General features: G+C 44.0%; 1 protein-coding gene and 1 pseudogene across 1 annotated transcript; both read right to left on the bottom strand.

The window, feature by feature from the left end:
- On the bottom strand, positions 1-19,661 carry LOC138918372 (thrombospondin type-1 domain-containing protein 1-like; annotated as a pseudogene).
- On the bottom strand, positions 19,575-27,666 carry LOC138918457 (uncharacterized). Its single transcript, XM_070240046.1, has 3 exons — positions 27,546-27,666; positions 22,433-22,837; positions 19,575-19,895 (listed from the first exon to the last, which is right to left on the bottom strand). The coding sequence occupies exons 1-3, from the start codon at positions 27,664-27,666 to the stop codon at positions 19,810-19,812; spliced, it is 612 nt and encodes a 203-aa protein (XP_070096147.1). The 3' UTR covers positions 19,575-19,809.
- Between the last annotated feature and the right edge of the window lie 112 nt (positions 27,667-27,778).

Below are 27,778 nucleotides of genomic sequence, written 5' to 3' on the forward strand. Positions count from 1 at the left end.
TTTCACTCTTGTTTAAATTTTATTATCATTGTTATTAGGAATAAACCAATAGAAATAGGATTACAAAGGGAAAGGTTCAGGATGAATAACTTCTTCCTTATAAATTCAAACACAGGTGCACACACACATGCTGGTCTGTGTGAGTTACTTCCTCCCCACATTCTGTCCTCCGTCACAAACAGTTATACCAAACAGTCCGCACAACAATGTGAGCAGCTGGTACCACAACCTGAGCAAAGGACCCCAGTTGTGTCAAGTCTCAGGCTGACTCTTGGTCGAGATGACCAGCTTCTCCACGCTAAGAGTACTTGTGGTTTCATCCTCTTCATTTGACCCAAAATATCCCGGGAGGTCCAGCATCCTCTGCTCGGCTTCAGTGAGGCCGAATGATGTATTGTCCTAGAAGGCGAACTCGGGGTGCGCCGGGAAGCTCTGGCACTTGTCTTTCCGACATTGAGAAGGGCTCAGAGGACTGACCCTCTGGTAGCTATCTTTGGGGGCAGTGGGGGAGGGCTGCTTCCTTGAGACACTCCTGTGACTGGGGGACGGTCCCCGCCGAGCTCTGTGAGGCTCTGTTCTCTCGCCTCCTGCCACCAATCCCGCCTGACGATCCCCTAGGTCTGGCTTCCTGGTGGGCTGCCCCAAGGTGTAGCATTTAGGGAGGGGGCTTAGTGGACCAGCGGTTCCACCTGCCCCTTGGAAATGGTCCAGTTTCTCAGGAAGCGCGGCAGCACCCCGACTCTGAGGCCTGAACCTGTCTTCTGCCTGGTCCCAGGTCCGCGTCCTAGAACTGTAGGCGGGGGCCTGCCGCGGGGTCAGGGTAGACATGCTCCTCTCCCTGAAGGGCCGCGCCTGCTTGGTCTCGTGGAAACTGGCTGTCCTCCGGAAGTGGGAACTCCTGGGGTGGCTCCGCTCTGACAGCCCCCATCTGCTGCCCACGTGCCTCATCTGGTATTTGCGGACCACGGTCTGGCTGGGGCTCACCGCACAAGCGGCCTGCGAGACCCCGACATCCAGCCTGGAGGGAGGCCTCTCCCCGGCGCTGACCGCGGGCTGGTCCAGAAACGGGGATTTGATCCTGAACTTGTTTGCGGCAGCTTCTTCCGGGCTCTCCAAGGCTAAGGGGGCGACGGCGGCGGCGGCGGCGTCGATGGCCGTGTCTGTCAGGGGGCTCTGAGACACGTGGTACACCTTGGTGGTTTCTGTCAGGCCTTTCTTTTTCATCTCCTTCAGCTGCTGCTGGGCAAGGCGGTAGCTGAACAGCGGTGGGATTATCTTCTGCGCGTTGGACTGGAAGCTGTCACTGCCGGAAGCGTCGTCCTCGGGAGTGGCCGGCACGCTGCGCCTGTAGGTCAGAGGGATGCCCATGTCCCCCGGGCCCCCCACAGGCCCGTCACCCCCATCCGAGAAGCTCCCGCGCTGCTGGCTCAGCTCGCAGATGTTCTCCTCATCTGAGTTCTTCCGGAAGCTGGGCGAGTGGAGGGAGTTGTGCCGAGCTGGGGTGCTGCACTTGGGGGGGCGGCCGAACTTCCTCCACAGCGTGATGAGGACGGTGGCCACGATGATGAACAAGCACAGCGAAATCCCAGTGACCGTCACGATGTTATTGGACTTCACCGGGCCCTGCGGCTGAAGAGGAGACGGGCTGGATGGCCGGAAAGCTACAAAAAAGGCAAGAACAAATGTATTCTCTAGTAGTGTTTTCTCTGGTGGTTTTCAGGTCTCTGAGAGGCTTTTCTAAGGACAAAGGTTTCTGGTCCTACATCTGCATCTCTGCTGGCAGCTTAAGCCAAACTAAGAAACAGAGACCCATGTAAGTGAGGTGACCAGATAAGCCACAATTAAGGTGATTCCTGGACTCGGGGGCTCCTGCTGACGCTTGTCTCACATTTTTCACAAAGAAGTAGCATGAGGAAAGTTTCAAGGTAAAATCCAGGTTTTTGCTTACAATGATGTAAACATGGGATATCTGTAGTTAAATGTACCTTTGAGATGCACGTTGGAAAATTCCTACCAAGTATAAAACTTGAAATGCAAAATAATTTAGGTAGGTTGTACCTAAATTTGCACATCTCGAGAGAAATTGATAGGTGAAAGAAGATCTTCGGTAATACAACAGAATTCATTCCTCCCTTCTAATATCCAGGAACTGTCTTTCGTAAATGTTGAAGCCTCTGCTTTCTCATTCCTCTATTTTCAGCTGTCCACTTCCCTTCCTCCCTTCCATGTGGCCTTGAGTTTTCCTCTTCTTCTCTGCTCTCTCAAACTGGTTTGTCCCACAGTCATCAAAATGTTTCAGCAAGGCTCAGAGGCCAGCGGGGCCTCAGGCTGTACTGCCACCGAAACACCTGGGAACCTGAGACCACCTAATGCCACCAGGCCTCATCTCCCTTTCCTCCGTGGTCACTGTCCTCCATTCAAGCCCTCCCAGTCACCTGTCCTCTCTCTTCTTGCCTACTCTCTTATCACCACCAGCTCTCTGCGTCATCTGCTAGACCCACACTCTCCCACTCTCCCCTCTCCTTTCTACTGTACCCTGTGGTAACCAACCTCCTCAACATCCGGAATCTCTCCACCAAACACTCCCTTTGCCTCCTTGCCTTACCTGAAGACGGAATATCCTGCAGGACACAGCTTCCCCCTGCCCACCCTCTTGGGTGGAAGCTGTGACACATACTTTATAAGCAAACAGGGCCAGAAGTAGGGTGTATCCTGTCTCCTCATTCCTGACTGCCATTTTCAACCAACTCTTTCACCTCTGTATAAAACTTCTACTCTTTTGATGCCCGTGCCATCCACCCAAACCGCCCCCCGACTCCTCCTTCAACTCTGTTATCTGCCAACCTCGTGGCAGCCATCAGTCACTAGTACTTGAGTCCTACTTGAGTCCCAGTGCTTCAGTGTCCATCCAACATGTCATACCTTTCCGTTGTCTGCAGCTGCTCCTCTTCTGAAATCTTGAACTTCACAGCCCACTTTCTGGCTGTATCCTCCCCTCTCCTTCACTCATGATTACTACACTGGGTATTCAACCTCACTGCAACTTCAGATTCCCCAACCCTTGCATTTTCTCCCAATCTGCCAGCCACCTCCTGGCCTCACTTCTCTCCCTACACCCATGATCCATCACTTAAACCATTCTCCTGCCAAAACCTCAACTCTCTGGCCACTAATACTGAGCTATAGCCCTTTCCCTGCTCTGCAGAAAAAGTCCATCCCTAGATAAATCCAGGAATGTGGGTGTGGGAATCCCAGCAGATTCTCAGCTGCTGCACCCAGGCCCTGAGCTCTGGTGGAGAAAATAATGCACCCATGCAGGCCAGTGCCTCTACGCACTGACAGCGCCCAACCTCAGCTGCCCATAACTCCGTCCATGGCTCCCTAAGCAATTCTCTCTTCCATCTTCCATTCCAATAAAACTGCCTCAAAGTTTCACCACTTTCCTCACGCCCCCACCTAATCCCCTTCCTTGGCAGTCTGCTAGGTCACAAAAATAGACACCATCAGGCAAGTACATTCCCAACTTCTTCTGCCATCCTCTCCTCCCCCATAAACTTAGCAGCAGGCACATCTCTACTTACCTCTTTCTCTATGGAATTAGTGGGAGAAGTCTCTTCTTATAAAGCAAGTCCGCCCAGTACTCTCTAGGCCACCCTTCTCCAGGGGGATCGTCCCTTGGTACCAATTATCTCCAGCTTCTCCTTTGTGCAGCTCCACAGAAACATGCTCAAGCTCTTCTCACTTTGTAAAGACCTTTCTAGAACCCTCTCACTACTGCCATAGCTGTATCTTGCTCCTGGTATTCCCAGCCAAGCTTACAGAAAGAGGAGTCCACATTTGCTGACTTACTGCTTCCACATCGTCGCCTCTGGCTCCTGCAACCTGTCCCCAGGATTCCAATGAAACGGGTCCTGTCGAGGTCATTAATGATCTAATAGCCAAACGACAAATGCAAAGGCGCTCTGTCCTGATATTCCTTGACTGCTGCAGCACTGGTTACTGTCTTGACACTTCCTGTGAGTTTTTCTCTTCTTGGTTTCAATGATAACATTCACTTAACTAACTGGAGAGAAGAACATGAACTTTGGAGCCAGGGAGATCTAGATCTCATCCTGGCTGCAATAGCTCTGCTCTCTCCATCAGCATCCCAGACACCTTCACCTCCACATGCCCAAGACTCATCATCCTCCCCCCAGAACCCCCCAGTACGATATGTCCAATCTCAACAGCATGGCCCTGCTGTCCATGCAGTTGCCAGTACCAGAATCCTGGGTTTCATCCCTGATGCTTCCCTCTCCATCACTCACCACATGGGAGTCTTGGAATCCCTCTCTCCTCTGCATCCCCATTGCCAGTGCTTCATTTCTTACCTGGGTTAGTGAAGAACTCTTAACAGGCCTTGCTGCTGCCACCCCTACCCCTTCTGATTTATATTCCACACTACAGCCGAGAGATCTCTCTAGAATACAGGTCCAAACCTTCACAGCCCCTCAGAATCTGTCTCCTGCCTACCTGTCCAGCCTCGTTTTTACCACTGCCTCCTGACACACTATCCTCTAGCCACATGAAACCATTTTCCATCCTCTGGGTCTCTTAATGTGCCACTTTCTTCCATGCTTTCCTCCATTGCTCCCTTTGCTAAAATTTCCCTTCTCACCTATTTCACCTGGTGACACCTACTCAGCTTTCAAACTTCAGTTCAATTATCACCTCCTCCAAGAGCGGAGGTGTTCCCAGCATACGTTATCACCCCTGTAAGCATCCATAGCAAGCTGTGGATACCTTCATCATTGTAGGCTCTCTATTGTACTGTGTATTGTGCCTGTTTATATGTCTGCTGAGCTACTATATCATAAGCCCCTTCCAGACAGGGACATGTCTTATCCATATAGTCCCAACCCAGTCACAGTAACTTGCACATAGTTGATACTCAATAAATGTTAGATTAATTAATTGATTCATTATTAAAAAGGTAACCACAAAATGATCAATATCCCACCAGACAGAACGTGGGTACAAGGGCTATTGGATCCTCCCACTCTTGTATTGAACAAGACGGACCAAATTAATACAGAACTACCCTCAGACTTTGGCACAAAAATATCCTTTCAAAGCCAAACAAAACTCTAAACTCTCAACCAAGTGAAAATAGTTGAATGATGACAGACTTGATTGCTGACTCATCACTTCTTCCATCTGCAGTGGCTGCTTAGGTCAGTGGGTAGCAGCATTGCTCCGGTACATTAGGGAACCCCTTATTTAGCTGTCATCTCTGACTCTGGCTGGTTCCCTGCAAAACTATGGCTGGAGGAAAGCCCAAAAGCTGCGGACCTCGCCCATCTCTGCCTCATCTAGCCTTTCCCCCTTCACCAAAAGTGATGGAGATTTCTTGATGCTAAGCGGCCTGCAGACAGATCTTTACATTTCCAAAGAGCAGAAAATAGGTTGAATAGGAAAAAGAGAACACTTGGAAGAAATGACCATTTTTACCAATGTAAGCATTTAACTGAGGACCACTTAGAGTAGAAGTAGGGTACCTGTAGCACTTACCCTTTTCACTAATTTAGAATGTACAAATTTCTAGTTCCCACCTGGAATTAAAGAGTTGAGATGCCAGAACATGAAATAATACCACATATCCTAAAAATGATTGCAAATTCCAGGCTGTTGGTGCTTCTAGAAAGCTAGACTGGCTTGTATATTAAGGCAATTATTCAAGATACGTAGCTTAGTAGATAGGTGTCATATCTAGGTCCCTGCTTTCTAGCTTTATGGTCTCGGGCAGGTCACTTACCCTCTCTGGGCCACTGAGTCCTCATCTGTATGTGGAGATCATGATGTACCTACTTCATATGTTCAAGGCACTTAGAAAAATGCCTGGCAGGCAGCAAGCTCTCAAGATTTGAGCCCAACATAATAATCCTTACCTTATAGAATTATTGTGAGCTGTAAGTGAGCTAATGTATTTAAAGTGCTGGCACATAGCAGATGGTCAATAAATGGTTGACACTGCTGTCACTTCCAAGGGTGCAGTAGAAGCCAGTGGCAATTAATTTTAAGTTCATCTTAGTATTATGGAACTCTACATGGAATATCTTAACCCGATTCTGTTCTCCCAGAATTGAGAGGAGCAGGCATATGTGGAGGAAGTTATACACAAGGAAGGAGCTGTGGAAAGTGAAGAGGACTTGAAAAGAGCAGACAGAGCAGAGAGCCTTAGACAACAGCATGAGACACAACTGGAGAAAGAACAATTCAGGGTGGGGCCCAGGGCTTATGAAAGAAGAGGGGCAGGGTGAGGGCTAGGAGAAGAGCCTGGGCCTGAGGCTGTAATAGGAAAACACGGAAGTGAGAATATCCTCAGGATGCTAGAATAAAGAGAACAAAGCCTACAGTATTGGCTGCAAAGACGAGATAGCAACAATGATTTTCTAAGGCCACAGGTCGGGACACTGGCCAAGATGTAGCCAGATGCCTGTGGTTTTGGCTAAAAGGTGCTCCTTAGCCAAAAGTTGTGTTGAGAGCCAAACACAGAAAAACACCTAACTTCTCCCTATCCCAAAGGGAAAAGGAACTAGGGATGGCTTTTTAACCTGGAACTGGACAGTGGAAGAAGGCAGGACTTGACAGAATGACTTTATCTAAGAGTTGGGACCAGAGCAAAGGCCAGCCAACTAAGTGGAGGGCTGATTGTATATCAGAAGGTGGGATGGTGTGTGGGACGAGCAAGGAGCCTTTATTACTATAACCTATGCCAAATGAATGGGATGCAGCTAAGTCATGTGAGCATCACATCTATGGACCACTCACATCACTTATTGAGCATCTACCAGTGTGTACCTTCAAGATGCTTAGACGATTAAGGAAAGGTCAGTCTCCAGGTGAAGGAAAGAAGAAATCTCCCCACCTTCTCCTCCTGGGTAGGGGTGGTATGGAACACATGTAGAGCCATTCAAGGGACAAGACAAGCTGTCTTGCCTGGTTCTGACAAATAACCGTCTGAGTGGTGCCCTAGGGCTTCTCTGGGATGATAAGGAGAAGAAAACCTTTTGAATGTTTTCCCACAGTTTTGGTGGGGAGAAGTAACAAAACAGAAAAGCTCTTGGGAAGAAATGATCATCCCACCCATTTTTGTAGTTTTAAAAATTATTTAATATATCTGAAGTTTTAAGTTAGATAGATTTCCTTGTCATTTCCTGATCTTCCACAGTGGTAAATGCCCTGTCATCCCACTGGCCAGTTACTCCCAGTCATAGACACACTAAGGAATACAGGGTTAGTACAGCCAACAGCAATAACAGAACGTTAATGAGTCCACCCCCGAACTCAGACTGGTGACTTTCAGGCAGCTTGGGTTCAAGAATCTCTCAGATGGAGGCTCTGAGGAGAGACTCCTGAAGGCAGAATACCTACCAGCACACTCCTCCAGGGAACACAGGGAGGTCTCCGAGGACATTCCGGGGCAGCCAGGTCTGGAGGGGAAGGAAGTCAGGCACACGCGGCGACGCTCTCTGACACCATCCCCACACGTGGCACTACACTGGCTCCACGGCTGCCACAGTCCCCAAGTTTCTGCAAGGACATTAGCCATGCTTTTAATGCTAGTTCATTTGAGAATCAGACTTTAACTGTACCCAAATGAAGCAGCCAACTCAAATCTCAGGTCTTGAAAAGTCAGTAAATAGAAACATTCCTAAAGATGTGAAAAAGCTGGAAAAGAGTGTTGCTCCTACCCTTAAAACAAAGAAAGGCTATATAATCTACAAAACACTAACCTTCCTAGAACCCCACAGAGGTAAGATCACAGGGCCACCAACTAGCCTGGAATATAAGGAAAGACAGGATGCAAACACTGCTTACCTGGGGCAGACACCAGGCCTCATATAAGCTGGTGAGAAGTCATCTAAAAATGTAATGAACTGCTAGAGGCCTAGCATGGGCTAGCATGGGAATATAGGACCCCTGGGAGCCACATATGCAGGGGGAATTTGTACCCATTTGCAGGCTCTTCCCGGATCTCAGCAGATGCTCACAAGGACTGAGAGCAGAGAAAGCCTCCCTTGTGATGGAAGCCCAAGCAGGGAAGGAGCAGCGCTGTGGGAAAGACACAGACCTCACCCAGACCCTCCTCCACATCTGCTCTATCAACAAAAGCCTCGACCACTGGGGACAAGGCAGCAAACCTTGTAACTCTAAGAGCACCGGTTGAAACTCAGTGCCACTACGGAATGGAGAAGGAAGAAAATCCTTCACCCCGGGGAGGAGCAGACAATATCCTGGGCCCAGACTATGAGAGAGCTTCTACCACTGGGGAGGGGCAGGATCATCAGGAAGGCCCCATCACTGAGACTTTGGGGCACAGCACTTGCCTGAGACTAAGGCTGAACTGGAACAAGAGGATGCTCTCCCACACCCATTGCCCGACCCCCATGCTGCACCAGGCCAGCAATTACCACGTATCAAGTAACAACAGTCTACTGCTGAGGCAGGGGCAAGAGTGACAGGAAAACCTCTCTGATGTACAGGCTCAAGCCTAAAGCTGAGGGTGCAACAGAAGCATGGAGAAAAACCCTCTGGCAACCCAACTCCTACCCTAATCACAAAGTAACATTAGAAAATTTTGAACTCTGTCATGCACTGAAGGTAGCCATAGCAACAGCAAAAGCCCAAACAGCCCCAATTCCTTACCACATTGACCCAATCCCCACACTAAAGGCCTAGCAAAAACAGGGTATGCCCATTTCCAGGCATAAATACTATCTGTCGGTGTCTACAATTCTAAAAAAGATGTCCAGCTTTCAAACAAAAATTGTGAGATACACAAAGAAGCGAGAAAAAACCATAAACCATCTAGAGACAAAGTAATCAAGAGAACCAGACTCAGATGTGACCCAGATATTGGAACTATCAAAGAGAGAAGTTAAAATAACTATAATTAATATGTTAAAGACTTTAGTGGAAAACATGAGCAAGATGCATGAACAGATGGAAAATTTCATCAAAGATTCATAAGCTTAAAAGAATCAAGTGGAATGAAATGAATAGCGTGCTAACAGAGATGAAGAATGCCTTCCAGAGGCTCACCAGGAGACTCGACACAGCTGAGGAAAGAAGCAGTGACTCTGAATACAGATCAATAGAAATCACGAAAACTGAAACACAAAAAGGAAGAAAAAGAGTGAACAAAACAGAATAGAATACACAAGAGGTCTGGGACAATATCAGATAGTCTCTTATACAAGTAACTGTCAAATAGCAGGAATGTATTATGTGTTTATAGGGCATATAAAGTAAAATGTATGACAACAATCACACAGAGAATGGGAGGAATGAATTGGGAGTGTACTGTCACAAGACCCTTACACTACATGTGAAGCAATATAACATTATTTGAAGGCAGACTGAAAGCAATTAAAGATGAATATTGCAAATTCTAGGACAACCACTAAATAACATTTTAAGGTAGAAACAATAAACCAACAGTCTAAAGTAAACCATAAAAAATATTCAATTAATACAAAAGAAGCCAGATAAAAGGGGGAAAAGAAACAAAGAAGAGATGGAACAAATATAAAACTACCAATATGGTAGATCTTGGGGCCGGCCCCGTAGCCGAGTGGTTAAATTGGCACGCTCCACTGCGGCAGCCCAGGGTTTCGCTGGTTCGGATCCTGGGCATGGACATGGCACTGCTCATCAAGCCATGCTAAAGCGGGGTCCCACATGCCACAACTAGAAGGACCCACAACTAAAATATGCACCTATGTACCGGAGGGCTTTGGAGAGAAAAAGGAAAAATAAAATCTTAAAAAGAAAAAAAGCTGGTAGATCTTAATCCAACCATACAATGATTACAGTAAATATAAATAATCTAAAGACACCAATTAAAAGACAGATTGTGAGACTGGATAAAAAAGCATGACCCAACTACATGCTGTTTACAGAAAATACCTTAAATACAAATACATAAATAGGTTAAAAGTAAAAGGATGGAAGAAGTTATACCTTGTGAACATCAATCAAAAGAAAACTGGAGTGGTTATATTAACGTCAGACAAAGTAGACGCCAGAACAAGGAATACTACCAGGGATAAAGAGGGACAATACATAGAGATAAAAGGGTCAATTCAGCGAGGAGACTTAACAACCCTCACAAGACCAGAGCTTCAAAATACATAAAAAACACTCCCCAAACAGTCATTATTGCTTGATAAATGCAAACTTCTCTTCCAAGCATAGGTGCAACCACTCCCAGATAGGATAACTGAGTAGTCCCCTCTTAAAAAATAATCCTAATTGCCTACTCTATCAGCACCCATCCAGCCCCAAGACCCATCAGGTCACGCCAACACTAGGCACCAAAACAACCTCTGCATAAAAGCCCTTCTTCATCCTTTATGGAAAAAAAACTCATACCGCAGTCAAAGGTATATAAAGCACTATGAAAACATGAGGAGAACGTGGAGGGCAGAGACATTCTCAGGTGAGCCAAGTGGTGCAATCTTTGGAGTGAGTGACTCATGGAATATGAGTTCTTCACAGCAATTAAAAGTTTCTGGGATCTTCACAAGAGTGGGAGCATTACAAACCAGTATCCTGGACTCACATCAACTGAGGTGTGGTAATTATGTTCCATCCAGAGGTCCAACTGAACACAATATCGGTTCTGTGCCTCCCAGATCACACTGCAGCTCCTCAAAGGGTAGAACAATGAGCCGGCTTTGTCCTCAAGCTTCAGAGCTGTCCAGACACTAAGCCCCCAGTGCTCGCAAAGCTTTGGAACTCTCATATTAAAGTCTCTCTAAGTTAAAGTATTATGATTTATTTTTCAAATATCTACTAGGAATTCCACTACTGTGAAATCTAAATTGAAAATTAAGTCAATGTATACTTTATCCTTCCCTTGTGCTCATATTTAAGACCACAAAAGGGAGAATTACAAAAGCTGAGAATCTTTCTGTTATTCTTTCTTAACTCTGCCTTTACTTTACATAAATGTAATTTATTTAAATACTGAAAGTCATTTGTCAAACGGAAAACAAAAATTTCATTAGTAGGTGCCAGAAAAAAATGAAAGTTTTAATAAAAGCTTGAATCTTAATGTCAAAAATCTCATTTTGAAATGTTGTGTCCTTTGCCCTTGAAAGTGAAATCACAGCTTATATGATAATCAACAATGAAAATAAGCAAACATTTAAGCTACGTTTTGTCTTTTTATTCCAGATCAAATTAATCAAATAAGAAACACAGGAAAACATTAAAATAAAGCAATGGAAAAATTTAATCAGGCAAATAAAAAAATGCCTTAAGTAACTCTATCTGTTCCCTGAAGATTTCTACTAATAACTTTGAGGGAAATACTTGGCAAAATGGGAAGTAATTAAATAACTGTAGTTCATGTTTTAGAAATGAAGAGCAAGATGACCAATATTCCAAATAGTCTTAACTTTATGAATGGAAGGCTGTCTGTTTCGTCCTGTTTAGATGTCCACACATGCGTTCACACTCCATAACAAACCTGTTTTGCCAGGATAAATACCTTTCAGGCCACTCGAGAGGATATTAATTCTGAATGAGCAAAATTTTTCTGGAATAGGAGAAGGGAGATTGTTTCCACCCCAAGACTATCTGAAGGAATGCAGCCTATGAAATATTCACATCTGCAAGACATTTCGCTCAAAAGACTAAGGTAACTAAACAAAACATGCTTATAAGAAGATTCTACTGACATGAGTGAGTAGCTACAAGCAGCAGTAGGAGCAAAGTCTCCTGGATAAGCAGCTCAGATTTTCTGGTCACAGAACAAGGCTCACCTATATTGGCCAGTGGACTCCAAAGTGAGTTATATGTCGCTCAAGGGGGTGGGCAGCACAAGATGAACCCGTGAGACAAGGAGGAAAATATTAGAACTTTTTTTAATCTAAAAGCTTTATATTGTTTAATACATGGGTGGACAGCTGATTATATGGGAGGCACCATAGAATAGTGGTAAAAGCAAACTGTCGAGCCAGTCTAACCACCAGTGGTGGTTTAGCCACTTAACCACCATTGACCTTGTGCAAGTTACTTAACCTTTCGGTGCCTCCATTTCTGCACCTATAAAATTGACAGCCCTAACTCATAGGGCTGCTATGAAGATTAAATGGGTTAATATTCATAAAGCACTGAGACCAGTGCCTCATGCAAAGTAATCACTATATAAATGTTAGCTTTATCATGTCACATGGTCACATACAGCACGTCAGCTGTCCTAAAGGGATCCCAGAGGAAGAGGGGGAGCTGCACTGAATGAAAGGGTTTTACTGGTTCATTCACTTTCATGGAAGTGACGAGTATTACAGCATCCAAGGGTCTGCTTACAGGGATTTTTAAATGATATTTTCTAGTTTTAGGTAAACTAACTCACAAAGTAGACAAGTGGCTTAAACCGATTTCAGCAAAGGATTAAAGATAAAACCATTATCGCAAACAGCTACAAATAAGAACAAAATGACAGGGGTGACAGCACTCCTATTCTTGGTAAAAAGCTCCTGTTTAGTCATTATGAAGGAAAAACAAGATCATCTATTCGGAGAAACAAAAAGACGGCCAAAAATGTTAAAATATCAAGAAAACTATGTATTAAATATGTACAATTTTTGTCAAAAAATAAGTAAAAAAATAAAAATATGTGAATATGAATTTATACCCTCTATCAATAATAATTCTCAACTCAAATATATATATTTTTGGCCTTGAGATACAGGGTCCATACTCCCTATCTGAAACTCTTGGGGCAGATGTGTTCAGAATTTAGAATTTCTCAATTTCGATTTTTTCAAGTTATTACAGTGCCTGTGCTGTATATTACTAACACTCCCCTAGCGGGATCTCAGGCAGCATCCCATAACCAAACGCATTAACATTTCTGCAGAGAAAAATATAAACATTCACACTAAATAGGATAAATGAAAATCATAAATAATCATTTTTGGCAACATCTATTATATATTTGCTGTAAATCGTTATTTACACACTATCTTCAGGCCCCAAGGGGACAAAAATCCATAGGACTTAGTGATTTATTATTCATAGGAGCTGAAGGAGAAGAGGAAGACGCCTGGGTTTCTGGTTTGAACAATGAGATGGGAGGTGGAGTCCAGCACTGAGGAGCAAGATTGGGGGTAAGATGATGAATCCAATTCCAGGTACATTGCTTTTGAGGTGCCTGGGAGCCATCTGAGGGGTGACAGCTATTCAGCAGCTCTTGGATGCAGGGGAGAGGCGCCAATCTGGAGTCGTTGGCCAGGACAGTAATCACTTAGGAAGTGTGTGAGGAGTAAAACAATGCAGAAGTCCAACACTGAAGGGATGAGAGGAGGTGGTGGAACTGGCAGGCAAAGGAGACAGCCACGGAGGTAGGAGGTAAACAAGGTGAGTATGAGGTCACGGAATCAAGGTCAATGAAGATACGGAGGACTGAAAAGCACCCCCAGATTTGGAGACCTGGAAGTCGTCTGCTGGCTGCTTTAGTGACACCATTTTCAAGGGAGGGGTGTGGGTTTCGAGTGGGTTGAAAAGTGAATGTGAAGTGAAGAAATGAACCCCAAAGTGTAGGCAACCTTTTCAAGAACCTGGACTATAAAAGGAAGAGAGAAAGAGGGTCTTAATTGTTGGAGAACCAGGGGTTGAGGGGCTGGGTCTGTTTTGTTTTTAGATAAGAAAATTAAGTACATCTCAAAGTTGATGGGAATGAGCCAGTAAAGAGGGACAGTTAAAGACAGGAGAGAGAGAGGATAACGATTAACACAAGTTTCCTGAAATGAGCGGAGAGGCTGGGATCCACAGTGGAGGGGAGGGTTGACATTGCACCGGAGGAATGACGCCTCTCCTCCGGTGACAGCAAAGAAGGGGGAGAGGATGGGACGATGCCTGTAGGTCTACAGAGATTTCAGTGGGAGGGCGAGGAAGCTCACACCTGATGGCTTCCAGCTACTCTGTGTGGTCAGAGGCAAAGTCAGCTCTGAGAGTTAGCCAGGGAGTAGGTGAGGTCCAAAGAGAAAGCAGGAGGTCTAAACGAGCTGTGGTGGGGAACAGGAGCAGAGCCGACCAGGTGCCTTACTGGGTGGCATGGTGAACCCAGCGGAGAGGAGAGGCATGACCCACCCACACTGGCCCCAGTGTGCTTGGGTGTGACCTTCTCGTCCAGCTTGGGTACAGTGGGCGGCTGGCAGATTGCTGCATCCATGCAGAGCTGGGGTGTGGCCTGGCAGGTGCAACGGAAGAACAACAGGGCAGAGGAGTTTACGGTATTAGTAGGAAAGTGATTAAAGGGATGGGCCACAGAATCTAGGCCAGATAGAGAGGTAAGTGCAAGCAGGGAAGTGGCCAGTGGGCGGGGACAGAGTCAAAGGAAGGGGACGTCTTCTAAAAAGAGAATGTGGGTGAATTTGGAGCAAAATACACTTGGAGTTACAAAGATGGCCCAGGTTTGGGCCATGAGGGGGCACAGGCTCAGTAGGGATGAAGGTAAGAGCATATGTAAGTGACCCAGGTAATCTCTGCCAGATTAGCCTCTTGCCAAGACCAGGCCTGCACCCAGCAAAAGGGAAAGAAAGGCAGAGGAACATGCGGGGTGGAGGGGATGGTGATAACCCCCTTTCCTGTGATTAGCTAGGGCATTACCCAAAGAATCCAGAATTTGAAGAAGTTTAAAAATCTTGCCCTGTAATCTCACTAAACAGACTTCCTTCCTCTAAGGAAGGAGATGTACTCAGCTGAAGGAAGACAGAAGTTACTAAACACGATTTGGGATTTAGCTTTGAACTCTGATCGTACCTGCCATGGATTTGCCATGTGACATAATAATATAATTTTTAAAATATAATGTAATAATAGCTAATGTTTATTGGTGCTTCCTATATGCCAGGCACTATGCTAAGAACTGTATCCATTTCCTTCATTCAATTCTCACAACTCTCGGAGGTAGATACTCTTACTATGTCCACTTTACTGATGGGGAAACCGAGACCTAGAGAGGTTACATGAGTGGCCAGCCAGGTCTGTTTATCGGGACTCTTGACTTTTTATATAAGGATGATAATGCCGTTTGGGACATTATGAGGAGTAAACCATAAAAATTATGATATAGTTCATAGAAAATTAAGTTCACTTAAATTCAAAATCATAATTTTGATTGCATGAAGGCATCAATTTGATTTAAAAAATTTTTTTTAAATCTCAATACCAACCTATATTTCTCTGAATTAGCATGCACTCCTTCTCCTTTGTGGAAAAATGGCTTCTGCTGGAAACACCAAAGTCAAAACAGTACTTATTCCTCCCCATGTCAAACAAAGTGCAGTTGAATACTGTTCTCCTCTCTCCCAAGTTCAGGCTGTTTTCAGCCAGTCGAATGGTCGCTTCCCCAGGGCGTCTGGGGGCTTCCTTGAAGACGGCGACCACTCCTTGGACAAAGATGCATGGTGGGGGCAGCACCATCACCTCCACCCCAGACTCACATGTGAGTTCCGGCACCATCACTAGTTTGTATCCAAATTTCTGGGCCAGGTCAATGGGTCCTGTGGAGGTAATGACCGAGTCTCGGCCAAGCAGCTTCAGCACCACAGTGACATAGGCTTCAGGCCCCACAGGTGCACAGCCAAACTCAACCCATTGGCCTTGAGAGAGTTCTGTCCTCTTGCTAGTTCTTATCTCCAGTGGCTGTCCCTGACTCTTTCTTGCCTCGGGAAGACTGTTGGTGAAGATGACATCCACCAAGATGTTGGGCTTGTCCACAGGGAACTGGCACAGTGGCTGATTGGTAAAAAGGCCCACCTGGAAGGTACCTTCTGCTGCCTTGGATGTCCTATTTAAGTCAACGTGAAAGACAGGCCATTCCACCTTGGGAAAGGCACTTTTCTCCCACGAGGGGACGGGAGTGCTGTTGTCTGCTGCTTCGGGAGTCATCGTGAACCAGTAGTTGCCAGCCTCTTTGAAGTAGAAGCACTCAAACTCGAGCGTCCCCTGGGACTGGTTGGTCAGAAGGTACTTGGTGGTAACAGTCTGGTTGGTGTCAGCCTCCAACGACAGGACAGATACATTCCTCAGCGTCCCATTAGCACCATCGAAATAATGGAAATCCACAGACACCGTGTGGTTGCTTAGCGCTACATGGCCTGGCTCTCCCAAGAGGAGGTATTCAGCTTCTCCAAGAACTGAAATGAAATGGTCAGAAAGGGCTTTAAAAAGGTGTTTTGAGCAGGACTATTGGTGCCATTGAAGAAAACAGCATTTTAGACACAAGAGAAGTCTGAACTGAGCCAAGGATGATGTAAAATGATGCCGAGTGCTTATCCTGGGAGCTGGGCACTGTGCTGCTCCCATTCTAAAGGGGCTTGTTCCTACATTTCATCTTTCATGGTTATGTTTAAAGTAACTAATCAGCGATAAATACTCTGAACTCACAACACTGAATAATGTAATATATTTGCAATGAAAATCTACAGTGCAAGAGTAACGACTCTCAACATAAAAATCCAACACCTCACTTTTCTCACTGTAATCAAATTCTGGTGTTTAAGTATTTGGGGAAAATGGATTTACAGTGAAGTGAAAGAAAGCTTGGTTTAAATGATATAATATAAACTGCTCTAGACTATTTAAAATGTAAGATCCCAAATATACTTCAAAGTTATTATTTTCTGATATTCAAGACAAGTACTTGGGCATTTTCACCAGTAAAGGAACCAGTGCCCTTGGTTTGTATGAGACAGAAGTGTTTAAAGGAATAAGAAATGTTGACACTATTCTCCAAGGATCATCCAAGGGGTAGAGTGACCATTTATGAAGTAGCCTGGCTTGCCCTTGACAATTTTAATGACATTACAGTAAGTCCTATTGGCCTAGAGAGAAGAGATGACTACTAGCCCACAAGTATCACTCAGTTAGGATCAATCATACCTTCTTAAAAAAGACCTATCTGAGCAGCTGAAGTAGAGGGTGGAAAAAACAGACACACAAGAATCCTTGTTTCTATTTTGAATCTTATCCAAATACATATCAAAGGAGACAGAATTTGGCAAAGTAATAATCAGCTGGCCCATGGCTGCGGTAAGAAATAATTCTAGACTTAAGGGGCTGCAGCATCCTTTTGGTTGAAAAACAACATATGTATGAATTTATTAGTCTTAATATGTATACATAATATAATACAATATATTAATAATAATAACATACACATCCTATATGTCCAAAAGACTCAATGTGTTGTTTGGGTTGGTAGTCTTTAAATATACCTCACATGTATTCAATCAATGATTGTTAGAATCAGCACATGAATATATGGGCACATAAAGGTTTGGGTTTGTTTTTTTTTAATTAGTTCAGCATTTTACCCATTTCTTATTTAAGATGAGGTGAAATAAAATACATAAAACTTGGACAGACCTGAATGCTTGATCACCACTTGCTTGGAAACCGTAATATGATACAGCTCTTTTTTTTCACTTAGTCAGTACAGAGGTTGAGGGATACTCCCCTTTGGATGGAGATGACTCACTAAGACTGAGAACACAGGTCAGATTAATTTGAATCTGATGGGGCAGGATGGTTCTGAGATGCATTTTAAGATCAAGAGGCATACACCCCTTAGCTAACTAATGAAAGCCTACTGTCAAGGACAGAGATTGGCAATGAGGCAGATCAGATTCTGATTTGATGGGCAGCCAGCTAAAGAAAGAGACACACGTGCTCACTTGGAAATGGAGAAAAAAGATACAGTTGATGGGTACCAGCAGTGGCAAAGAGAGAACTTGCTACTTTACTCTAAAACCTTTGTTTTTACAAAGAAGAATACATTCTCATTTGGAAACCTACAGTTTGGTTGTATCATATCCTGACTACTACAGTACAGTCACGACTCGCTTAACAGTGGGGATATGTTCTGAGAAATGTGTTAGGCGATTTCATCATTGTGTGAACATCATAGAGTGTACTTACACAAACCTAGATGGCATGGCTTCCCACACACTAGGCTATATAGTACTAACCTTACAGGAACGCTGTCATATATGTGGTCCATTGTTGACTGAAACCTCGTTATGGAGTGCATGATTGTATAGTGTTCTCTATTCTCTCATTTCTTCTCTCTCCATTCCTTTATTGTATTTAAAGTAACTCATGTCTCAATATAAGCATGTTTTTTTAAAAAAAAACTAACTGGTAGCAACATATTTAATCAACATCAAGTGATATTGATGGAGAAGAAGGGAAAAAATCCAGCTCTATGAAAATATCTCCTTTTCCCTCAGTAGCTTGTGCACTCAACTTCTATGTTCTGCTCTATTTTACACTCACTCAACTTTTATTTTTACATTCCAGTGAGATATTTTGCTCTCAACAATGACAAACATCCTAGCAGATTTTATTTAAATAGAAGACTTTGATGTCTTTATTTACCATTTTGAAACCAGGGACACTTTTATAATTTTTTGTATGAGGCTGTTACACATAGAACAATCTGTTTTTAAGTAGGGATCAACGATTCTAAAAGAAATGAATCCCAGATTGGTTTTCAGTAAATCAAGCATCCTCTTGTTTAACTAAACTTCTTAAAAAGAAAAGACTAGGGAAGGAGATTCCCCGGACACAATGAACAATATACACTCTGGTCTAATGAAGTGGATATGCCACTGATGTGACACGAGCCAGGATGCTCTGTCTCTTGAATCATAATTTCTTCATCAATTTGAAAACAATTTCCACTCTCATACCATCAACTGCTTAGACGAACTGCTATGAACTATTTGGAAATCATCAAAAGAAGAGAGTATTACATTGTTGAATCTATCGGTTCAGTAGTTGCAGACAACTGAGAAATGAGCTCTATTTTTTGAGGCAAAAATGCAGTCCCTTAAGAGAACCCAGGGTTGCAAGGGTCACAGTCTAAAAGGTGCCGCACTGGAGACCCTGCCTTGCCTCCTCCACACAGGGTCGACATCAATGCATTTCTAAACCTCACGCTGATGTTTCTTTGTTGACACCTATAGCATTAAGTATGCTCACAATACTCACCGCAGTCACAGAGCACCACCAACAAGCGATTTGAAAAGTCTTTCAACATTTGTTTCATTCTGATCAGCAAAATCCCAGGTCTTTGGTCTCCTCATGTCCTTTCTCGCATCCAAATTGTGAATTTTTTTTCAAAAACACCTGAAACCAGAACCTCAAAAAACACATGGCTCTGTTCAATGTGATTCATAAAATAGTAATCATGAAATGACAAAACCATTCTAAGAAGTCAAATTTCCTAGTTGATACTGAAAACAAAATAAGGAGGACACTAATTTTTCCCGGGGAAATGATCTGTAATTCTGCATGTCCCTTTTGTTCCGTGATAGCTCACCTGTTAAGAACATTCAGGTATGCCCAACACCAAGATTGTCTTTGCGAAACAGCAAGTCTTTCTCTTTATAGCACATCCTTACATGGAGAGTTTGCTATTATTTGCTTAATTTCATCAAAGCCAATAGCCAATCTAAATGATACATCTGCTAGTCATTTCACAATGATTAATATACTAAATTTTTGCCAAAGTTTCATTGCACTGTGTAGACCTGCCTTGCTTCCACAAATGGGCTTACCAACACTGTCTCTCTTACACAATTGGTGTGTTAGTAGGATTGCTTCATTTCTTAATGCCTAGGAGCTCCATCAAAACTATCAGACCTTTAGAAAAGATACCCAGGGTATTACAATTAAATCAGAACTCCCTGTGACCCTGAGTCCCTTGTTTAGGGCACTGTAAAGAGAAAACACAAATAACAATTATCATCTTCTGTCAGTCTTCCAATACTTGCCACTGCTGGTATCCGTCAGGAGACAGACGACTTCATGCGGCAATCTTCCCAAAGCACCTAGGAGGGCAGGAAAGACCCTGCTGGCCTGTGGTTCAGAATGACTTGTGGAAAGAGGCACTTTGATATAAACAGACTATTAGGTAATAGAATAAGATGTAGGGCATTTAAGTGCCACTTTTTTCATACCAAAGTCTAGTAAACTATGGGCTACTAAACATAAGACAATGTATATTTTCTTAATGTTTACATTCCCATTATCCACAGCTAATATATTTTTACTAAGCATATTATATTCCAATATATGTATGTTACATCCCTTTAGATAAGACAGAAATTAATGGAATGTAAAGAATTGATGGAAATAATAAAAAATTCAATGGAAAGAGAACTGGTGTGTCTCCACGAGCTTTTTTTTTTCCTTTTGAGGAAGATTAGCCCTGAGTTAACAGCAGCTGCCACCATCTTCCTCTATTTTATATGTGGGACGCCTGCCACAGCATGGCTTAGCAAGTGCTGCGTAGGTCCACACCTGGGCTCTGGGCCCTCGAACCCCAGGCCGCTGAAGCGGAATGTGGGAATTTAACCATTGCGCCACAGGGCTGGCCCAGGAGGTTCCTTTCAGTAGAAATTAGCTGAACAAAGGAAATACTGGACTTCCTCAAAGGGAAGCAGAGATTTGAAGTGTAATTATGCAGATGATTAGAGCTCCCTCCCCTCCCTAACAAAAAAAGGGAAATTCAGTTTTGCTGGAATTAAGCATAGATTGGACCTAATCTTTCCCTTGAGAGGGGATGGGAAACTTGGCCAAAGACAGCAGGTGAGCATCATTGGGTCTCCTGGGCAAGTGTGGGTGCTGAGGGCACTTTAAACACTTCCTTTAAGTCACTGATCCTCAGTAACCAAAGAAAGGAGGAGCAAGGCTGGCCCTGTGGCTGAGTGGTTAAGTTTTCGAGCTCTGCTTCAGCTGCCCAGGGTTTCTCTGGTTCGGATCCTTTGCGCGGACATGGCACCACTCCTCAGGCCATGCTGAGGCGGCGTCCCACATGCCACAACTAGAAGGACCCACAACTAAAATATACAACCATGTACTGGGGAGACTTGGGGAGAAAAAGCAGAAAAAAAAAAGATAGAAAAAAAAAAAGAAAGGAGGAGCAAGTGATCTGTAGCTCCCAAAAGTTGAACTTGCTTCTCCCAAATTGCTTGCTTCCCCTTGACAATCATTGCTTAAAGAAGCTCCTAATCACAACTGATTTTGCAATTATAACACATTTTCCTTCTTTGAAAATGACCAGTAAAACACAGAATTGTGTGATAATCTACATTTAGAGCTGAATGGAAATGGAATTATAAAATACACCAGCCTACCTGAAAATCATAATAAGGATGTTTTTAAAAATGTTCTCACTTTTGAAAATAAATGCTCAATTTTTACCAGCTCAACCATTAATTTGAAGATATTAACAGAACACCCCAGAATGGAATGGAAGGCTGGATAAAAAGCACTACACTTTTTAAAGAAGATAGCATGCTTCTTTAATTTTCCTTTTTTTTACACCTTGCTTGCTTTTCTTCCAACGTGTTCCCAATACACTACTGGCTACTTATGTTTGGCTTGAGAATCATTTTGAGAAAAGAAGAACTTAGGTGTATTTCATACACATTTTAAGATACTTCTATATAGCATTCACATACAAAAACGTTTACAGACAAATTTTAAATGTATCTGTTGTGAATATTCTCAATGGCTAACAGCATCATGCCAAGCTCAGATCCCATGTTTTTGCTGAAACCAGCTAAGAGAAACCCCTACAGGGTCTTCATAGCTGCCGAAAAAGAAAATAAATTACGCTAAAGTCCATGGGACCAATGACTTACCAAATAAAAGGGAAAATAAAAATAAGCAAAGTGAGTTTTGACCCTTCTGACAAACACGCACACGCTCGTGTGTGTATATATCTAATAATAATATTTATTAGGAGGAAATCCCTAATTCCAAAGCAGCTCGTGTAAACAGGCTTTATTTATATATTCGATCGGCTCTACCCTGGTCCCCCGGGCTGGACGCAGCTTCCCTAGAAGCTGGGCGCTCCCCACCTCCACTCAGCTTTCCAAAGGCCCGCAAGTCAAGTTCATACTTGGAAATCCAGCCCTGCCCGCGTCGCCAGCACAAAGCCCTCTTAAAATGAGGACTGTTCTGAAATGCTTGTATCTCAGAGAGGATTTCTTTTTAGAAAGACCCAAACTTGTTCTGAAACGCTTAGCATCCCAACTGGGACTCAACACCCCGCTACCTTCAGCCTCAGCCCCTCGGCCACACCTGCGCCAGGGGAGAGCCGCGCTCGCGTTGAAGCCAGGACTCCGAGAGGCGGAGAGGCACACTTTTCCAAGCGCGTTCCTCGGCGGCAGAGGCTGAGCACTAAGAAGCGAAGGCAGGGGACCGGGAGCGTCCAGGGAACGGGAGTGTCCACCTGTGCTTTCAGGCTGCGGGGAGGGAAGGGGCGGCAGGGTCCGGGCGCAATGCCAGGCCCCGGCGGAGCCACCGGGAGCCCTCGCGGCCCAGCAGCGCCCGCCGGATCGCGGAAGGCTCTTCTTACCTCTCCGGACTGGTGGGCGCAGCAGCCCGGGCCGGGGCGAGCGAGGCGACGAGAAGGGTGGCAGGAAGGAGGCCTCAGGGGCCGCGAGGCAGGGCGTCGAGCATCCCGCGGCCCAGGACTGCGCGCCCTGGACAGCAGCGCCGGGTTCCCGCAGCCCCGCCCGGGCCCGCCCCGAAGGCGCGAGGAGGGCGGCACCCGGAGGGCCGCACCCGGAGGGCGGGGGACCTTGGCGAGCGGCCACATCTGCCCCCGCCCTCTCTGGGCTGCGCATCCTTTCCTGCCCGCGCCGGGCGAGCGCGCTGCTGGACGGGAAACCCGGCAGGAAAAGCTCCTGGCTGGCCGGGGCCTGCGGGAAGCGGGTGCGGAGCCCCGAGCGCGCACACACCCGCAGCCCGCAGGCTGGACCTGGATTTTAAGGACAAGCCAGCAGTCTCCCACCAGTTCAAATTCAGTCACTTCCCCAGCGTCATCTTCTTCTGGGGTAACACAAAAGTCAGTCGTTGAAGTGCATAACTGGTGGGTTGTAAACTTGGTTTCCCAAATGTCATCGAAGAGTTTCAAAAGGAAGCAATTCAGGTAAAGTGCATCTTCGTTTTCTTAGCAGCCAGAAATGGTTGTTCAATAAATCAAAAAGAACATTTAAAAACCTCTAATCCGCAAGTGTTAAAGTTGTCTTCTTAAAAGAACACAAGAGGATGGAGTTCACCTTAAGAGCTGTCATTTTCGAGTCCACTGTGAAGTGCAATACGCTTCACCATTTGCTTTTCTGTTACACAAAATACACCACTTGACAGACAAAACTAACGTGTGGTAGTAGAAATCAGAGCACGGTGGTGGCCTCTGGGGAGCAGGTGATGGGAAAGAGGCACCAAGGACCTCTTGGGAACGACAGATATCTTCGATTGTTTGGTGTGCGATTTACATGGATTTTTTATGCATTTGTCAAAACTCATCCAACTTAAGATCTGTGCATTTCACTGTGTAAATTTTACCTCCATTTTTTTAATGTTTTAAAGATTTTTATTTTTCCTTTTTCTCCCCAAAGCCCCCCAGTACATAGTTGTGTATTTTTAGTTGTGGGTCCTTCTAGTTGTGCCATGTGGGACGCTGCCTCAGCGTGGCTTGATGAACGGTGCCATGTCGGTGCCCAGGATTCAAACTGGTGAAACCCTGGGCCACCGAAGCAGAGTGCACGAACTTAACCACTCTGCCACGGGGCCAGCCCCTACCTCAATTTTTAAAACAAAAAAATACAGCATTTGCAGGTCTTTGAATCTAACTTAATCTTTTAAAAGATAGCACAATTATTCAATTATCAGTTTACCAGAGGTACTAAACTTGCTAAGTATTTATCTTGTCAAATAACTAATTCTAGCAGTATTCATTTAATCTACCCAAAGTTTCAAAAGAGGCTTTAAAGTCATCATCCACTTTCACTACCAACAGAATTATCTAGTCCAATATCCATTCATCAGCTCAAATTGGGATTCCTTTTCACATGCCACAGTCCCTGGCATTTTCAGTTTTAAAAGCAAAAGCTCAATGCAAAGAGTGGGCTTTGGAGTTAGATACAGCTGAGATTAATTCCAGCCCTGCCTCTGTAACCTTGGGCAAATTACTTAATCCCTCCTTTCCTTCACTATAAAAGGCATATAATAATGGTTATATTGAAGTTTTCTGGTGACTGGGTGAAACAGTCAGAAAGCAACTTGCTCTGCGTTAATCTTTCAAAGACACTCTCTCCCCAGGACCTCAATCCAGGTACAAGTGGCTGGTTAACGTGCTTGGTCATTTCTTAAATAACAGCTTTATTGAGATGCTTGGTCATTGTTGCCTTCATTAGAATTCTCACCAAACTGTATTACTGTCTTTATTGGACAGTTAAAACAGTTTAATCTTTTCTAAAAGAAGGCACATAGACTTGAAGGGAAAAAAAAGCTTTCAAAAGGACAGCGGTATGTTCTTGTCAGTATTGAACTAAAGCTGGCTGTCTAGATATCCTGAATTCTCTTTATGGGTCAGTGACTGGTCTAATGATCTTGTGCAAATTGTGTGAAAATTGTTCACTATCTCAATAACATCCTTTATACAAATGGAGAGATCTTGTATTTCCCTAGATAATACCCTGAGAGAAAAGCTTTAACTGACTCCTGATTATCAGGGCACAAGGAAGGACACGAATTACCCAGTTTTCACACTGTAATAACAAGATCTTACATGTGTGTTAACCTGACTTTTCTGGAGTGCTTCCCACATCATGGATGTGGCCTGTGTCATGGAATTTGAATAAGATAGTGTATCTCAGACTGGCTGAGCCCTGACAAGTCTGGTTGAGAAGCCCCTTGGGAAGAAGGGTAAAGGACTGATTTAGGTTTGTGAGTCAACTCCTGGCACATTATAATCCAAAATCGCTCCATTCAGTTAGTACTTAACCAGGATCTACCTTGTACAATCACTGACTTAGGAGTGGGAATTCAAAAGTTGTGTCATATGAAAGTCCTTGAACTCAAAGAAATCCAATTTCTCTATTTTATTACGGCATCAAGACAACAAATAGAGAGCAAGATAAAACACAGTCAAGTATATGAGACGGACAGTAACTCTTAGGGAGTTTAGAAATAGAGCTGTGTACTGGAAACAGATTTTTCTAGAGCAGGTGGGATTGAGCAAAGCATGATTTTGATTAGTGGGGGTAGGGGTGTGAGTGGGAAGAAGGAACGATGGGAAGTCTGGACAGACAAGGGGAAGCATCCCAGCAACAGGAAGAGGCACACCTCACGCTGTTCCCGTGACCCAATGCCTGCCACCTACTGACCATCTCTTGGTCCTCGTGAGTCTAGTTTACCAAGCTCTTCCTCTCCCACGAGGCCTTCCCAGGTCCCTCCCTCAAAACGAAAAGCTCCTTCCTTGTCTTCCACAGCGTGGTACCTGTGCCCCTTTCATGGCATGGACTTCCTTCCATCTTCAATTAAGGTTGCTCACATGTCTCTTTGCCCAACTGGGGCACCCTCTTAAGGGCAGGGGCTGTATCTTATTCACTTTTGTATCCCCACCAATGGCCCACAAAGCTCCTCACACAAATTCAGCATGTATTAAAAAAAAATGTGTTTTAATTGAAGTGAATGGGAGATAAAAAGTAGGATAAAGTGGAGCCAAATTATAAATAGATATATACACCGGAGTTAATTCATTCAATAACTATTTATTGAGTCATACTGTGTGCCAGGCCCTGTTCTGGCCTCTGGGGATCTATCCATGAACAAACCAGTGAAACATCTCTGCCCTGTGAGCTTACACTCTAGAAAATGGATGGGATCAGCAATAAATTTACATAAATTCAACCATACTATTCAGGAAAAAAAAGGATCCATATTTAAATAGTTTATTGGTGCTGTAAAAGTCTACTGTTGATATGTAGTTTGTATTATATATTGTACTTACTATATTCATAAACTATTCATCCTCATGTATCACACTACAGGGAATCTAATATAGAGAACTTTATTGGCAGTTGAAGAGATTCTCAAGGATCATTTTGAGCATGCTCGATTTCATCCTTAGGCAGTCTTTAGCACAGTCTTTGAAACCTAACCACCTTATAAGTTGTGACTCTACTGAAACAAAATGAAAACTCTGAGATTGTTGGGCAAAGAAGAACCAGTTTAAGTATTTGAGCATGAGAATGCTGACAATCACGTCTGGTCAGATTTGTCTGGTAACAGGGAACGAGAGACAGTACATTCACATGAACACACAAGGTCAATCAACAGTGGAATTCACATCAGGAATTAGAAGAAAACAGTTCATGAGCCATTTCCCATTCTTTTAAAACTAAAATAGTAAGAGCTTGAGGTCATAAATATTTATAATCAACTCTTGATTATAAAATCTAAACAAAAAAATTGTAAACATACTGGCTTATTCTAACTAAAGGTTTATCATTTTCATATATTTTTCAAAGAGTATTTAAAAAGAACGCCAAGAAACATCATTTTTAAATTTTGCAAAAACTTTACTCTATATACATTAATTCCAATCATTTAATCCTGAAAGCAATCTTCACTTGTACAATGTAAAAAAACTTTTGACAGTATGTGACTAGAAATATCCCATTACCATAAAGCTACAAACAGATTTATGCTCCTAAGAGCAAAGTTAGGAAAGCAAAAATAATAACCACACCAGTGATAAGCACCAAGACAGAACTTTTTTGCACTTAGAGCCTGATTGGTTCTATTTAAACAAAACCTCTACCAACAGAGGACCAAAATAACATCTTATTTGGCAAAAAAAAAAAAAAAAAAGAGATAAAAATATACATACAGAGGTCTGGAAACAGTGGAGAATGCCCACTTAAAAAATTAAACAATGAAATTATTCATATGTCACTTTTCTTCTTTAGTTCGCCTTATACAATTCAGGTTGCGCCATGTTTGTTAATGTTGTCACACTACTGTAAATCAATATGGTGAACAATGGGAGTTTGCTGTAATGAATCCGAACCATGAGAGCTAGATCCAAGAGCCCAAACAACCTTAGTTGCAACTCATTAAGCGGTGAAACAGATTATTTATCTTTGTAATTTTTACAAGCCGTAGCCAGATATCATGTGTGTATGTGTGCGTGCATGTGCACGTGCAAGTATGCCAGAGCAGTGAGAGAGAGTACAACTCAGAAGGGAGTGACATAAACAGGCTTACACAAGGACCCAAAAGATTTGGGCAGCCGACACTGAATTTCCCCAAAACAAACCTGAAGCTGAGCAATGGGGGAATTCGGGGATCTGTCATCACAATATAGAATCAGTGACAGATTTGGAGAACAAAGACTAAGTAAGGCAGGATGCCTCAGCCACAACATTCCCATGACACTGGAGGACACAAAGCAGTGACAGCCACTCTTCAGGCAGGGATCAGGGACAGACTCTGCCTGCACTTGGAGGGATTCCCTGGGTCTGCGGCCGAGGGTTCCTGCAAAGGCAAAGGGGCCCCAAAGGGCATCTGCAGTAGCCTCAGGCAGTGGCCCTCCACCTCACTCAGTGAGAATGTCTTAGGGACCCCAGAGTGTGGCCCTGGGTATCCCCTCCTCCTGGTCTCAACCGTTCTCTCGATACAGATACTATCCCTTCCAGAGACTTGGTCAAAAACTATCGCTACCTTCCACTTCCAACTCTGTCTCAGGAAGAGGGTGTTCTCGTCCCCGTGGGGTCCCTGAGTTTGAGGTAATGCCGACATACTGTATGCTGTACCACAGTAACATATGAAGGCAGGCAAGTCCACTTTAAAACTCAATCAATCTAAATTCAACATCAGCCAGCTTTTGTTACCTCAGTAATACTGTTTGGTG

The sequence above is a fragment of the Equus caballus genome, chromosome 17 (genome assembly GCF_041296265.1).
Source record: "Equus caballus isolate H_3958 breed thoroughbred chromosome 17, TB-T2T, whole genome shotgun sequence".
NCBI lineage: Eukaryota > Metazoa > Chordata > Mammalia > Perissodactyla > Equidae > Equus > Equus caballus.